At 44.0% G+C, this 16,107-nt stretch overlaps 1 protein-coding gene across 2 annotated transcripts in view; it reads left to right on the top strand.

The window, feature by feature from the left end:
• LOC119177321 (NCK-interacting protein with SH3 domain) overlaps positions 1 to 16,107 on the top strand; it is a 95,963-nt gene that overhangs the window by 38,160 nt on the left and 41,696 nt on the right. For both annotated transcript variants that reach the window (XM_037428790.2, XM_037428789.2), the window contains exons 7-9: positions 5,667 to 5,753; positions 7,932 to 8,070; positions 11,752 to 11,832. In XM_037428790.2, coding sequence (XP_037284687.1) covers positions 5,667 to 5,753; positions 7,932 to 8,070; positions 11,752 to 11,832 — 307 coding nt within the window. The remainder of the gene's footprint in view (positions 1 to 5,666; positions 5,754 to 7,931; positions 8,071 to 11,751; positions 11,833 to 16,107) is intronic.

The following is a 16,107-nucleotide window of genomic DNA, read 5'->3' as shown; positions in this document are numbered from 1 at the left end:
TTTCTGCTTTTGTTTCCGCCGGTCCCGCACGCACGGTTCGGGAACTCCGAACGACCGCGATGCGGCCCGATTTCTGTCCGTTTCTGCACACGCGATGACTTTTCTTTTAAAAGCGGCATCGTGGTGCACTCGAGTTTTTGGAGTCGGCCCTTCTACGCCGTCGATGCTAATGCACTACTAGATGACGAACTCCTCAGCACACGTACGAAGTGCCGCACATGGGAAACACATAGGCAGAAATGGCCGACGCGCCACGCCGACGCACGAAGGGGGCGGCCATTTCGGATTTGCCGATGGCAATAGATTGACCGTAATTTTTTTGTTCGTACTCTATTCTAACACGCATGCGATTTATGAACTCGCTTAACCGGAAAAAAGTTGCGCGTTAGATTCGAGTAATTACGGTAACAATCCATATATTATTTTTGGTAAGCTTTACAGATTAGCACTACTACACATTTGTGGGCCCCTAAATGAGCGCATTTGTTTCATAGCAGCAATTCTGTAGTACTACCACTGCACTACTTGTGCCAAACTGTGCCCGAATTCTTTGGCTCCTACATCCTGCGACATTTCCTCCAAATTTAGCAAGTATGTGCCAACCTGCACTCTACGGTGTTCTCCTAACTTTCAGAAGCAAAACTAGGTACCTGAGGTTTCTCCATTAAGAACGACATCGTGGTGCACCTGCGTACGACACCATCCGAGCCAAGCCAATCCAAACTGGGCCAAACATTGCTATTGTGATGTAGCTGCAATACTTCTGGCTATTTAAACTACTTAGGGTCTCCGAAATCATCTGAAAAGTTGGGCCGTCAAAAAAAAAAGAATTCATGCTTTTTTATTTCACTATTCTGGTCAAATTGTCACAGCCATGTCAGAAATAGCTTTCAAAGAGAGATTTAAATGGGCGTTCGCCGCAGCTCAGTGAACGCAGCCTGCCAGCCATTCATTCCCATAGCTGTTCCATGCACTCAGCTAAAACTGTACGATGCCTTCCAGTCAGTACCCTTATTCGGCATTTTAGTGCGTGCCCAGGTTCTCACGAATTCATGCAGGACCTGCTGCAAACACTTCTTAATTAAATGCCAATCGTCAATTGCAAATTTGTGGTTCGTGATGAGCACCGACGGTATCAGCAAGGTGTGCAAAACAGCCGTTACTGATTTAACGGCTACCCTGCATGGAGTGTCTGGAAACGATGACACTGAACACAAGGGCTGTGGTAAAAGAGCAGACGACTTGTTCATTTGTTTCCGCTGTGTGTGTGTGTATGCAAATGATGCACCACTATACGAAAATCTTCGCCGACTTTCTGCGTTTTTCGCCGCTTGAAGCCGAACGTTCCTAGTTGTGCGCAGCACATTGCCAACTTAGCTGACGCTGTCACTGCCGGGAACTTGCTGTACCGTATGCATGAAAGTGTTCTTGATGTCCACTCTATTCCTGACCGCTCCTTACTGCTGACAGACGTGGCGATGGTGAGCTGCTCTCGTTCATGAAGGCAGTGCACATGTGCTGAGTGGCCTCATACACAGAGGCAGCCCAAGCGGTGGCATGACGCTTTTGGGTTGTTGCCTATTAAAGTGTACAGTATGCTTACAACTGCGCTAGGCCACATGCACTACCGAGTAGTTAGCTGAAGATGCTTACCATGAAGGTATGTCGGCAATTAAGTCGTACTGGTACGTTTGTCGCCTTGCCAGAATCACATGTCCGAGCCTTCCCGGTGCTGTTCCATAAATACTTCGCTGCACTGCGCTGTGATAGCAGCCTTCTAAGAGTTTCTGTTACTTCATTCCGTAGCACTTGAGCATTGTGGCAAAGCTGGCTTTCGGACATTGCTACATTGGCAAACAGATTTAATCACAAAAGTGCTGTTGCAAACCTGCGAGATGATAGATGCAGGAGAGGCGGCAGCTTCAATTATTACTGTTTCATACCTAAAATGTGAGTAGAAATCGGGAAAATCATATGCCGAAAGGCTTCAGTGTCCTAAATTTCAGACTTTCTTATACCCTGACGTCTATGGGTTTTGTGACAGTGCTGCGAGAACATCTGAATTTTCAAGCATGTCTGAAAAGTTGGTTGTACGAAAACCAACATTTGATTTATTTGCGGATATTTGTGTCGCTGGCATGCATGTTGCTGGGTGAACACCGAGACTGCCACGAAATGCTTCCAAAACGCATCACGTGTGCTGCAGCGACCAAAGGCAACCCAGCCAACTGTGAAGGTCACTAGTCCAGGAAATGTTCTGCTTGGTGATTGTATGGCAAGCAAGTTCAGCGACTTTTTTTGGGCTTGGGATGGCACTTAATTTCTTACTCTTCGACTGATATGGCAGTGTCCCGGTATCCAAAACTATTCAGACTCTGAAACATCCACGCAATTTTATGCAAAAGATTCAAAGTATGCTATGCAGTTTCTGATGGTTTCGGGTTGTATTTTAATTAGCATCTGGTCGACGAGTTCAACACTCAATATGTATTTTCTTCTATTTCTATTGATGATATACCTTTTGCATATAGTTGCCATCACATAGGTTTGTGTAAGGTTTTACGTGCAAGTGTGTACAAGCTCATTGGTAATAATCATGTCATCTTCAGTCATTTTATAATAAAATGCTATGGTACTATATTTTATCATTCACCTTGTCTAAATACAGTCAGGTTAGCCATCAATGTTATTTTTCATTCTGTGTTGTTTTATATTTTTATTATTCTTGAATAGCATGCAGCACATCATGCTTTTATTTGTCGGTCATAAATGCAGTACGGTATGTGTCTCAATATTGCTTCTAGCAATGCCTGCTCTTAAAGTCAGTTTTGCTGCTCCGAAACACATATTTGCCTGCTCCAAAGGCTACTCCAAAGAAGCCTAAGCCAGTAGCATCACTGCATTGTATACAAGTACAGTCGACTCCTCTTAAACGGAACTCGAAGGGGATCCATAAAACTGTTTCATTTGTCAGAATTTTCATTTAAGTAAAGTACACTTATTTAGTGAACCAAGACCTTTATTCTATTTGCACAAACCTTTCCTTACTCATGAGGATGAGTAAGAGAAAAAAAAAAAAGGAGTGAAGGGTGGTTTGTTTGGCAAGATTGATTTGTTTTTTCTCAGGGTACGCACCCATGTCTGACAAACTTGGTAGAAATTCTGGACAAGCTTAATGCTCCAAATAGTGCTGAAGAAGTTCAGCAGCCTCTTTAGCTGATCAGTCTGGTGGCACCACTTCATTGGCAGTATTGTCATCACATTCATCGCTGGAAGGTTGATCCTCCTCTTGCACTTCGGCAATCATTTCCTCCACAGTCGTCTCTTCATGACAGGTGGGAACATTTTTATCAATTGATTCGTAGTCCTGCAGCGTGAAAGGGGCAGAGGGCACGACCTGACTGAATAGTGTCTCAATGTCGGAATCAGCAGGGCTTTCTCCTTCATCAAGTACTGCTTTCTTGCGTTTGAAAGCCAGCATGGTGAAAGCATCTGTGTATTGTTGTTGCCTTCACTTGCTCCCAAGCACAAGCCAAAATGTGGATGGCGGCCAATAAATCTGTGCTGTAGAATTTCCCGCTGCCTGCTTTAAGCGGCATTTGATGGAGCAATTGTCTGCTGTAATAAACTTTGATGTTCTGAATAAACCCTTGATCGATCAGCTGGATCACTGCCGTTGCATTGGCTGGCAAGAACACCAGAGTGATAACTTGGAGTCCTTGAACCTGACTGTGGGCTGGGCAATTATTCATGATGAAGACAACCTTCCTGCCTTGCCTTGTAAATTTTGCGTCTTCCTCCCGGAGCCAGTTTTCGAAAATGGCCATGGTCATCCACGCTTTTGCGTTCCCGTGGTACGCAACAGGAAGGTGTCAAACCCCTTTGAAACAACGTGGTTGCCTTCATTTTCCTATAACCAACAGCTTCAATTTTTCATCTCCTGCCATGTTTGCACCCACCAGCACAGTGATGCGGTCTTTACTGTGTTTTCCTCCACTTCAGGCTTCGCCTTTGAAGATGAGAGTTTTTGATGGAAGTGCCTTATAAAAAAGACCCATCTCATCGACGGTGAAAACGTCTCGTGGTTCAAAGCTCGTCAAAATTTTCTTAAGCCGCCTCTGTTGCCAGTCAGTGCAAATGTCCCTGTTGACTGCACCATTCTCACCTGAAATTCCTTTAAAGACTAAGCCATGGCGTGTTATGATGCGGCTGAGCCATCCGTCGCTTAAGACAAAGTTCTTAACACCCATTTGCATGGGGATCTCTCGAGCTTTGTGCTTGAGAATCAATCCCTTATGGGCAAATTGGAACTCCGTGCACGCCTGAACCACAGAAAAATAACTTTTTCTAGTTGTTCATAAGGCGCCGTCCGCATCCACGTCCGTTTAGATGTGAAGGTCCCGTTCTTAACAGTGCCTTCAATCATTTCTCTGTCTTTCCAGATCCGCGACAGCGTCGATTTCAGGATGCATTTTTTCACCAGTTCCATCTTCGGCAAGCCGCGTCGATCGAGCTCCTGAAGAATTTGCAGCTTTTTTTCAAGCGAGAGTGCATAGTGTGGCCACTTCCTTTCCATCGAGCTGAAATAACACCGTGATCCACCGCCCTTAGCCGCACAAATAGGCCTAACGCACCTCCGACTCTGCTCCCACAGCCACAAGCAAGAATGGCTACTGGATTGGCTTTTCTCGATCTCGAGGTGTTGCCATGGTTATCAGACTACCTTTGGCATGAGCGTGTATATGCTGTGTTTAAGAGTTTGTGCCGTTTAACCGTAGGGGACCAATAACCACTGTTTCAATTAACCGATGAAAAGGGGGGTGAAGGCAGGGTCGGCGTTTAACAACAAGAATCTATGGGCACCTCGCCGATGCCTGATCCATTGTCGAAAGTAGTTTCCCGGGAAGTCAGCAGAGCACCGACTCCGTTCGCTGTAATCGATCGACGACGTTCGTTGTAAGTGCGATTTTATGCCATTGAAACAATGTATATTTTCACGGTCATGCGGATATTGTTCGTTTTAAGCGCAAGTTCTTTTTAAGTGGGGCCGTTATATGTGGGCTCAACTGCATTGTGCAGTCATACGAGATTGAAACGTGACACTTTGAGTGTGTGGCTGCTGAAGGTGAGCATGTGTAGTTGAGGAAAATGAGAGCATTCATAACTCGTGGCGACTCGGTCCTGTAGACTAGGGGTATCAAACACGTGATCTACATATGACTGTTTTCGCCCCATATTTTTCATTTATTTTTTCTTGAGTATGTTCACGAACTACATAGCACTGGACACGACTAAACCCTTTCTTGTGAGGAACCCTGTGGTGTGACCATACATCGAAACATTACTATGGAATGAAAACTCGTTATTTCACAATCTGCATCCTGATTACAATCATTCTGTGGATCAGCATTCATATGTTTATGAAAGCTGAGATCAAATCATCTGTTGAAATTATCAATTTATGAGAAGTGGGAAAGGTCTTCTTTCAGATGGGCACATTGGCTGACACATAATTTTTCATTTCTCTTGTAATTTTTTTTATCTATCTTTGTAGGCCTTGCATTGGTGCACAAAAAGTTTGGGCTGTTTTTTGTTTTTTTTAGTCAACGAAGTAGCTCTTGTAAAGCTTTTGCTGATTTTAATGCTTCTCATATTATATTTTGCAGGTTGATGCGGATCCTAGAGTCTCCCGATCAGTTTTGCAAGCAGATGATTATGACTATGTCTCAACTTTAGCACTCTACTATCAAATGGTAAGTGTTCATCTAGGTGTACAGAACATGTAATGTCAGTCCCGCCGCAGTGGTCTAGTGGCTAAGGTACTCGGCTGCTGACTTGCAAGTCACGGGATCGAATCCCGGCTGCGGTGGCTGCATTTTCGATGGAGGCGAAAATGCTGTAAGCCCGTGTGCTCGGATTCGGGTGGACGTTAAAGAACCCCATATGGTAAAAATTTTCGGAGCCCTCCACTACGGCATCTCTCATAATCATATGGTTGTTTTGGGACGTTCAACGCCACTTATCAATCAACATGTAATGCCATTGGATGGGCTTCATCAAACTGGCACACTTTAAAAAAGTACTGACACAAAATTTCTTGTTCAAGATAGCCTGTGGGATCGATTGCCGTGGACATGTGTATATAATCTGCAAAATAACAATAGTGAATATAGCTTGGAAGATATTTCAAAGTAATTTTGAAGTTTGTGTGAGTAATTGACTTGCTCATGCTATTGACGCCATTAAAGGTGACGCTTGGTGACCCCCCTCTCTCCTTCATGTGACCATGCTGCAACAAGTTATCAGGACATCATAGGTGCCTTTTTTTTTTTTTGCCACATTTGATCCAGCGGACTGTTACTTGACAGCTGCTCGTGAGTTGTGACGCACGCATTGAAAGTTTTGTGTTTGGCGACGCCGCTGTCCCAGTTCATGTTTGAAAAGATTTCTTGAAGTGAACCTTGTGGCAGTGCATCACATTTCTGTGTGCTGACGGGGTTGGAAGTTTCACATGTTAGGTGGTGATAGTTGCACTCAGCGGCTCGTTGTTTTGGAGCTCTCTCAAATAGAAACTGACACTGGTCGGTAATGAGAAGCCTGTAAATACAGTCGAACTTTGCTACAACGAACGCCTTTCAACGAAATTTCCACTACAATGAACAATTCACGATTTCCCCTTCAACAGTCTATAGGATTCAATGCATAAATATTGTCACCACAACGAACTCTTTTTCTTCGATTGTCCCGCTTCAACGAAATTTTACGATGCAATTCCTGGCTCGGATACTTATTGCTATGCAGCAAACCCAACCTTTAACATTTAGATACATTTTCAGAGCCTTAAAATGCGTCAACGAAGTCTGAAACGCGTGTTGGCACCACCAGAAACCGCCGCTATACTATCGCTGTTCAGCAAGCATGGGCGCCGCCATTGCTTGATAGCGATGGCAATGAGACTGCCCTGCTTTTGTTTTACCACTGGCTTGCTTTTGAGCCATAGAAGATCCGAAGCTGAAGCTCAGTTGCTCAGTTCATGATTTCCTTCTCGCAGCTGCTGGGTACTACCGCGACACTATGCCTTTTCCGATGCTTATCATTATGTTCGCGCTTGGCCAGTGTGGTAACTAATCAGAGCGGCTGTTCATCTGCATTATCAACAAAATCGGCTAGCCCCAATCAACGAATGGTAAGAATGGCATAGAATAATGCAAAAGTCCCCGTTCCACGATACCCAGCCTCCATCTCGGCGTTGTCGGATACTTTTGACGGCGGACATCAGCTGGTGTTAACGTGTTAATGCAACTGTATAGTTCATTCACGAAAGTGGTTTTAGGCGTTGTTTCAGCAGGCTTTTTACCATGGCCTTGCTATGCATGGGTGAGAATCACATCGTGACGCTGCTAGGAAAGAATAGGAAGCAGCGGACATTAGGCAGCGGACATTTTTTTAATTTTGAAAATGAACGTTCCTTTGTTTTGCTAGCTCAGCTCAGATATATTTTTTTCTATTTCGCTAGAATGAAATTTTCACTTCAACAAAATTTTTTTTTGCGCCCCGTCAGTTTCGTTATAGCGGGTTTCGACTGTAATAACTGTCGCACGCTGCTTCAAATGATGTACCATGTTTTGACTAACAGGCTTCCAATAACACGTTGCAGCAAAAAAAAAAAAAAAACGTGAGGCCAAACTTTTTGTGTCGGCACCCCTTTAAAGCAAGCAATACTGGCCACTCTCGGCCTTCGAATAAATTTGCTTTCTCTCTCTCGGAGTAAAATGTATGCATTGGCGGTTTAGTTTCAAGTAGCTGTATGATTTAGCTGGCTAATGATTTATGGCTAAGTGCATGCCCAGGGCCTCTGTGATACATATGTATCAAAGCTACCTATGAGGCTCGACTCCTTCCCTTTTGAACTGACAGGTAGGTGTTTGCAGGAACCACGAGCTTCATTGCGTGTGTGGATGCTGAGAGTGTTCCTAACCCTGTGTGAGCTGGACCTACAGGTGGTCTCACTGCTGTTGCATTCAGTGCTACCCATGGAGCTGGCACGAGACCTTCAATCAAACACTGATGGTCAGAAAACACCTTTTTAATCGCTATTTGCCACTTGTATATTACCAAACTTGACACATAATGTCGGGCATGAAAAGCTGACAAACAGCATTTTGCCTTGCTGCACATGATGATGTAACAAGTATTGTCACAAACTACATAGAAGTTCGTGTGCAATGTTCATTGTAAGCTTATATATTCATTACACGCTAATATTGGCAATATGTATTTAATTTTTTCACAGCCAACCTACAGTTTGTTACGTCTGAAACACCTTGTATTCACTTCATTACCATAATTACTCGCGTAATCCTCGCACTCGCATAATTCTCGCACCCCCCACATCGCCCAACAAAAATACGATTTCTTTTTTTCTTCGACTAATTATCGCACCCCCAAAAACTGCAGCAATAAAGTCGTCTGCTCGTTCCAGCCAGAGATGATGATAGCGCGCGCCATCTCTTAAGCATCAAGTGTACCATTGAACAGATTTTCAATTCAATCTAAGCCAAGCCGAAGTGGCCACTGCGCGTTGCGGTGTTTTGTATGTTGTGTCGGTAATTTTGACACGTTATGGGGCGATACTGAAGCTACATGGCTGCTTCAAGTTGCAAGTGATAAATCATGCACTAAACAACGGCAACAGGGCCGCCATTTGTCTACGAGTTTTGTGTTCGCTATTGGTGACGGCAGCTGAAAGCCACCAAGACGCATTAGGCCTGCCGTATGCCTAAAGCTGGGATTGATGGTAAACTTTATTTCTTCAGAAGGAAACTGCGTACGATTCTGTTAAATAGCTATCAGCCCAATATTGACGTCCTACGCTTACCTTTTGAGGGCTCCTGTTGTGCGACGAACCATACCGCTACGCCCGCAACGCCCACAAGCTTTGTGTATGGCATTCTAATTCTCGACCATTTGCTTCCACTTTTCGTCTCTCAAATAAATCTTGCCTTGTGTTGAACCTCTGTTTTTATTTTTTCTTGTTGAGATAAGTTTTAATTAGTACTTCTTAAAGCTTGCTGTTAATTGCTGGTGTGAGAATCTCGATTTGCGGCCACTTTGTTTTCTTTTTCGCTCTGTACGTTTTCGTGGAAAGTTTTCCCCCCGTAATTCTCGAACCCCCCAACTTTGCATCGTTTTTACGGCAAAAAAAGTGAGAGGATTATGCGAGTAACTACGGTATGTCCAATAACTTGTTATAATGCCCATGTTCATTAGATTGAGTCTTGGCTATGTTTTAAAGGGACACTAAAGGCAACTATTAAGTTGACGTTGATTGTTGAAATAGCAGTCTAGAAGCCTCGTAGTGTTATTGTTATGCCAATGAAGGGCTTACTTTGAAATAAAATTGCGTTTTAATGGACTGCATAGGGTTAGCGCACTTTAATTTACCCGCCTCAAACAGAACGTCTCATGTCGCTATTGCTGTGCATTGTGTTACCCGGCTTTACTGTGCGGCTGCGCGACACTAGTAGCAGCAAAATGAAAGCAGCGGGAGCGTCAGCAGCAACAACAGCCATTAACACTTTTCTGCCATTGGCTCTGCGGTGGCAGACGTGCTCGATTCAACTGGGCCCCATGGTAGATAGCACGACCTGTCCAGTTTAACCAAGCGAAAACTGAACTTTTGAACCACTCACGCAATTCCCCATAAAAAACGTTCGGTGGTTCTTTTTTCCATGAATCAAACAGAAACGAACAAGCAGCATTTTATTATGTTTTTTGATGCATGGAAGGTTTTTTTTATTTCGTGCAGCTAGTTGGATTACTAGTTATTAATTGTAAGCTGTAACTCTGACGTCATAGGGATCATTTTGAGAATGTCCTACTGTGGTGCATCTGTTCTCATGTATTTACCTTAATTACTTGGTAAGTAGGGCACTGTTCTTGATAATATTGTCATTTAAAATGTCACTCTGACGAACATTGTTATTTGACTTTAGTGTCTTATTCAAATACCCTAATGACAAAGGATAGTATATCACTGTGTGTCCATTTATATCACATCAAAATTTTTATGTGATTGAAGTGCTCATTATTCGGGTTTTTTCCTAAATTTGAGCTTTTTGCAGAATAATGCCCAGACTAAGTTGCACTTGCGGTAACGCAGCATTTATAAGAAGCGAACCACAGGTAAACTGTATGATAAAGTAGAATAGTGCTTTCACGAAACTTACTAGGTCACGTGAGGTATTAGTACGACTTGAAATTTGTACCACTGATTACAGCTGAAACTTGTTCGTTTAGCGAGCAGAAATAAATTCAAGCAATTTTTCTTTCACAGCTGGAAAGGTTTTGCATAGTAAGAATTCACGGATGAGAAGGATTGGAAATGTCTTTGTAATGCTGTCTACATCTTAATTAATAGTTGCCTATTAGATATTGTTCACTGTTTCACTGCTGCATTGGGTCTAGAAATTTTATTTTTAATCAGGTATGTATTTGCCTGCTTTGTATTATATGGGTATTGCACAGTATTGCAAAAAGCATGTCACTTGCATTCTAGGTAGCACTGTGGATGTTCGGTAACACCTACTTCCTCACTATAATATTACAGTTCTCTGTAGTACTGTATCACTTTGTAAACACTTAGACAAACTTGGCAAAAATGCTGTTGTTCATGGCTGACTGGTCCAAGCGCCCATTCATTTGTGTGCACAGCCAAACTCATTTGGACATGTAACAGAGTGGCAGCTAATATAGTTGCCATAAAAAAAATTTTTTTGACCGGACTAGTTCTGCTAACATGAAGCTGTTAGAAATCACAGCAGAAAATGGTATTCATCACTAAATCTTGAATTTCTGCGCGCCCTTCAGTGGCACAGGTCACTTTCAACTTCTTAAGTTTGCATTTTGATTATGTGTACTGTTTCCTCAAGTTTTCTAGGTTACAAGCCAGTACTACACCACACCGGATTCAGTAGTTTTATCACTGGCACCCATGTAACCATTTCAACCCAGGTGTATGCAAATAGCAGTCATTTTTTTTAATTCAAGTAAAATGTGAATGGAAGGATCAGAATCAAATTTATTGAAATATTTAATACTGTGGTGATGATTGAAGCAGATATTTGCATCATTAATTGCACATTTGTGAAAACTGGCAAGATTTGAATATCGAATTGAAAATTACGCTATTTTACTTATCTGGAGCCTTCAGGTATTCACAGACCCCTAATTTATAGCAGTGATGAGATTTTTAAAGTTGAAACTAGTGGTATGCACACTTACATACATCTACACTAGAACAAAGTAATGAAAATCTGAGGCAACGATTTACAGCAAGCACTTTGTCGTAATGAAGTTTGTAATGTACAAGATGAAACATGATGCCACTTATTTGAGAAGTATACTCAATGCTTTCTAGTGCGTTCTTGGACAGAGTGGCAGACATTGTGTGATATATAAGTTTAAGAAGTGAACTTTAGTGTGTTGAATCAATTTCTGAACAGGGTGCAATGCTTTTCAATAAAGTAGATGCAGAAGAGAGTTTGCATTGTAAGTCTTGACTTCCAAAAATTGTGAAGAACTTCTTAGTAGCATCTTTTTTACTTTGATTGTGAAGTGATTGTACATTTACACATACTTAGAGAACCCCCTAATTCACTCTCCTCAGATAGTCTTTAAATTAAGTGATCTGTGCTTCACTGTTTCATTTGTCACACTTTCCTTACTTTTTTTCTGGTTACTGTGTTACAGACATAGAAAGAATGAAGTATACAGCTCTTCTCCTCACTGTCATTTTTTCTACTGGAGAGAAACCACCAAATAGTGTCTATGGTATGTCCTGTTTATCTTACATTTGTTTATTTTATAATGCTGGAATGCATTTAAGTACGTCCATCAAAGATATCTGATTACACAAGGGCCTTGGAACAACTTTGGAGCATACAGTATATACTATGGCTTCAGTAACATGTAGTATCCACATCAGGTCTGCTACATGATCACTCAAGCATTTTTGTGGCAAATCTTCAGCCCAGTTTCTATAGAAACTTGGCTTAATGCTTGTAACACCGTAGTGATTTTTGTGTGCCTTTTGGGTAAAACAACCCAGAATAACTTTCCGTAATGGTAAAGTTACTTTTACCTGCTAAACTTGCAGTGGGGCTGGCACCATGATGTGTTGCAAAAAATTTTCCACCTTTGCAACATGTGCAAGTACAGGTCTATTAATGATGATTGCTTCTGCGTAAGTGTAGTACAGTCGATCCCGGATATATTGACCTCAAAGGGCATGACGAAATACTGTATTTACTCGACTCTACCGCGCCCTTGATTGTAACGCGCACCCAGTTTCCATGACGAAAAAAAAAAAGTAAGACATCGATTGTAACGCTCACCCATTCTCTGCGACAGAAGAGAAAAGAAGAAAAAAAAAAAAGTCCGTAGGAGTCAACCTTCGCATATGGAGACTAAGCATTTGGATTTTGACGCACTGAAATTTCGAAAGATAAAACACAAAGTCAAACAGCCGGCTCTGCAGCTAAAACTGTGACCACTACGGCGGCGTTAAGTAGCGTAATAGGTCAGTCCTCGTTGCTGTCGGGCAACTCCTTATCGCTGTCAACGTCCTAAAGCATCTCATCCTCGGTACCGTCCATGGCGTTCGAGATGCCACATTTCTTGAATGCCTTAATCACCATGGCTGATGGTGTTGCACACCACGCGTCCTTCACCCATGCAGCGAAGTCTTGTAGCGAAGTCTTGTTGTTTCACGCCAGGCAACTTCGTCCTGTTGCCTGGCGTGAAATCATGTCGTCCATTCATCAGCCAGTTGGTGTAAAGTGCCCGAATCTTGTCCTTCACCGGCTTGTTCAGGCAGACATCTAGCAGTTGAAGTTGTGACGTCATGACACCAGGTAAAACTACAAGGTCCGTATTGCACGCAGCGAGCTTGTCCTTAATCCGCTGGTCGAGATGGCGCCTGAACGCGTCGAGCACGAGCATCACTCGTAGGCGCAAACCGGCGCCAGGCCGCTTCCGCCAGACGTGATGGATCCAATCGGCGACCAGGTCCGTCGTCATCCAACCTTTCTCGTTGGCCGGCACGATCACACCACTCGGGAAAACGACTTCTTTCGGGAGCGTCCTCTGTTTAAATATCAGGTACGGGGGAGCTTGTGCCCTTCTGACGTCCAACAGAGCATGGCCGTCACTCTAGCTTTTCGTGGCCCGATGTCAGCACGCGAACTTACTTCGCCCTCTTCTTCTCGACGATTGTGGTGCCAGGCATGTCGAAGTAAAGAGGCGTCTGATCGGCATTCCCGTTTTGCCCAAGCAGGTAGCCGTTGTTGTGCCCCAAGTTTAGGATGAACCTCTGAAAACTGTGAAGCTTTTCTTCGTACTCCTCCGGCAACTTTTCGCATATGCCCGTTCGCCTTCGGAGGGAAAAACCTTTCCTCTTCATACAGTTTGTTAGCCAGCACCTGCTCGCTTTGAACTGGCTCCGCGTTACCCCTTCTTCTAAGGTTAACTGCATAGCCCGCACTTAGAGCAGTTCTGTCGTCACGCGCCGCTGTGCCGCTCGCTGCTCAAGCACATACTCGGCGACCAGCTCTTCAATTTGCGGAAACCAACCCTGCTGTGGTCTACTGAAGCCTTTACGTGAAGCTTTGCTGTCGACAATCTTCTGCTTTTGTTTCTGCCAGTCCCGCACGCACGTTTCGGGAACTCTGAACGACCGCGATGCGGCCCGATTTTCGTCTGGTTCTACACACGCGATCACTTTTCTTTTAAGAGCAGCATCATGGTGCACTTGTTGAGTCGTTGGAGTCGGCCCTTCCATGCCGTCAATGTTAATGCACTACAAGATGATGAACTCCTCAGCACATGTACGAAGTGCCGCACATGGGAAACACAATGACAGAAATGGCTGACGCGCCATGCCGATGCACGTAGGGGGCGGCCATTTTTGAAATGCCGATGGCAATAGAGTGACAGTATTCATTTTTTTTTTCGTACTAGATTCTAACGCGCATGCAATTTATGAACTCGCTTAACCGGAAAAAAGGTGCACGTTAGATTCGAGTAATTCCGGTAGTTCAATATATTGATAATTCGAAATATAAAATATGCGTATATAGGGCTTCTATTAAGACTTTCCAGCCCTTAAAACAGTTCTTGGAAATTGTAACAAGCACTAACATGATTCACTCGCAGTATAATAAAGAACAAGGTGTGAAATTTGCAAGTTACCCCGCTTAATTTCGCATAAAAATAGCCTGTAAACTTGTCTGGCTTCTTGTGCGCCGCCAAGTTCCAATCATCTTCAATATCAGCGTTGATTGGTGCTGAACACTGATGCAGGCTCATTAGTGGGGTAAAAAGGTTGCTTAGCAGCGGAAACCGCACAGGTTGTATATCTCTGCAGCCAGCACTGACATCAACTAAGATCTTTGCATCAATACTGGCAGAAACAGCTACTTCATCTGCACGGATGAAGTCACTTGCTGTTCGAGATGGTGCTCGAAAACACGAGGCATTGCAAGCAGTTGTCAGCGATCACGACATACTTGAAGTCTGCACCTGGCACCAAAGCGCAAAACAGTTTACGCCGGTGCCTTATGCAACGTTGCTCCAAGCAGCAGTCTTAAATTTTATTGCTACGAGTGGGTCAAAGTTCAGTTCGACTCCCAAATGAGGATATCAGGAACGAGCCAACCAGTCCACAAGCCACAGAAGACAACGCTGTTTACAAATAAAAGAGCAAGCCCTTATCATCGACATGTTGGCGATGGCGATGTCACTTGTGGCTTTACAGCAAGCAGCTGCTGTTCTGGCGTGAAAAGCTAGAAAAAAAATGTAGCCTCCGAAATACGCGTTCTTAAGCCGGAAACACCAAAATACACCACGAGGTTGCACATTTCTAAAGCGATGCTTTTCAGGCCCACATGCCAACGTGTGCAAACACACCAGGCAGGTAATGCGGGCATTGCAACGAGATCGCCGAGTCACTTTGCATGCTCATTTTTATGCCCTCCGCGATCGGTTTATCGAAGAACACTATGCCCGCACGTTAAAACATGCTGATGGCACATAAAGCATACCAGTGCACTCACAAGCCTCACGCAACAAACCAGATCAACGCGATGGTTGTTTTTGATCACCTACGCGTTGGAAGGGATTGCAACGTGTTAAAACGCGACCGAAAAACAATCGCTATTTGTTGGCAAAAATGCACTCTCGGAGCTTCTGCGCAGCACAGTGTTCAATATAATGGATGTTCTGCTGTGTGGGAGTTCAATATATGAGTGCACCAGTCCCGTACTTTTGCATGGGAAATTCAAGGGGATTTTTCAACTGTTTGATGTAGGCAATAATTCGATATAAAAGTGCAGTCCACTTATAACGATATCGAGAAAACCTAAAAATATGATCGTTATAACCGGTGATCGTTATATCTGGACTGCCGCCAAAAAATCGTCGCCGGACGTACCTTTTGTAGCTCCAGGCTTCATTTTGCTATTTTCACCAATTAATAAATATTGTAGATAGTAGGATGTCAAAAACAAGACTTTATTTCTTACGCCGAAGAACGCATCACGGGTTCGCTGAGGAAGAGAGACTGACCGACGGGGTGGGAGCAGTGGGAGGAAGAAAGCACAGCCAGAGGTACACAGCCGGAATGCCAACGAGGCCCCGCCCCCATGCCGCCGCGCCGCTTTGCTTTTCGCTTTTTTTATTTTCTCTCTCTTTCCCGCTTTCGTTCGGCAAGCTACGAGTAGCTTGCCGGCTCGCCGTTGTAGAAGGCGGGGAGCCGCGGAGCGCGGCGCTTTGCTTTTCGCATTTTTTTTTTTTAAATTCTCTCAGCCTCTCCGCGGTCGACGCGCGGCGAGGCGCAAAACGTGACACAGCTGGCGCCATCTGTAGCGCGTCGCGCCAAGTCGCGATGCTCTCCTCGGCTTTTTGAACGGCCGGGACGCGCTGCCGGCGCTGTCCTGCAGTGGCGGCAGATACGTACTCGCCTACGCTAACTTTTCGTCTTGTCTCGGCATAGTTCGTTTCAGAAGAACTTATCGATCTAAATGTTACGATTATTCTGAATGAAACATG

This window comes from Rhipicephalus microplus, chromosome X (assembly GCF_043290135.1).
Source record: "Rhipicephalus microplus isolate Deutch F79 chromosome X, USDA_Rmic, whole genome shotgun sequence".
Lineage (NCBI taxonomy): Eukaryota > Metazoa > Arthropoda > Arachnida > Ixodida > Ixodidae > Rhipicephalus > Rhipicephalus microplus.
Note: the sequence above shows the minus strand (reverse complement) of the source record. Positions and strands in the feature narration are given on the sequence as shown.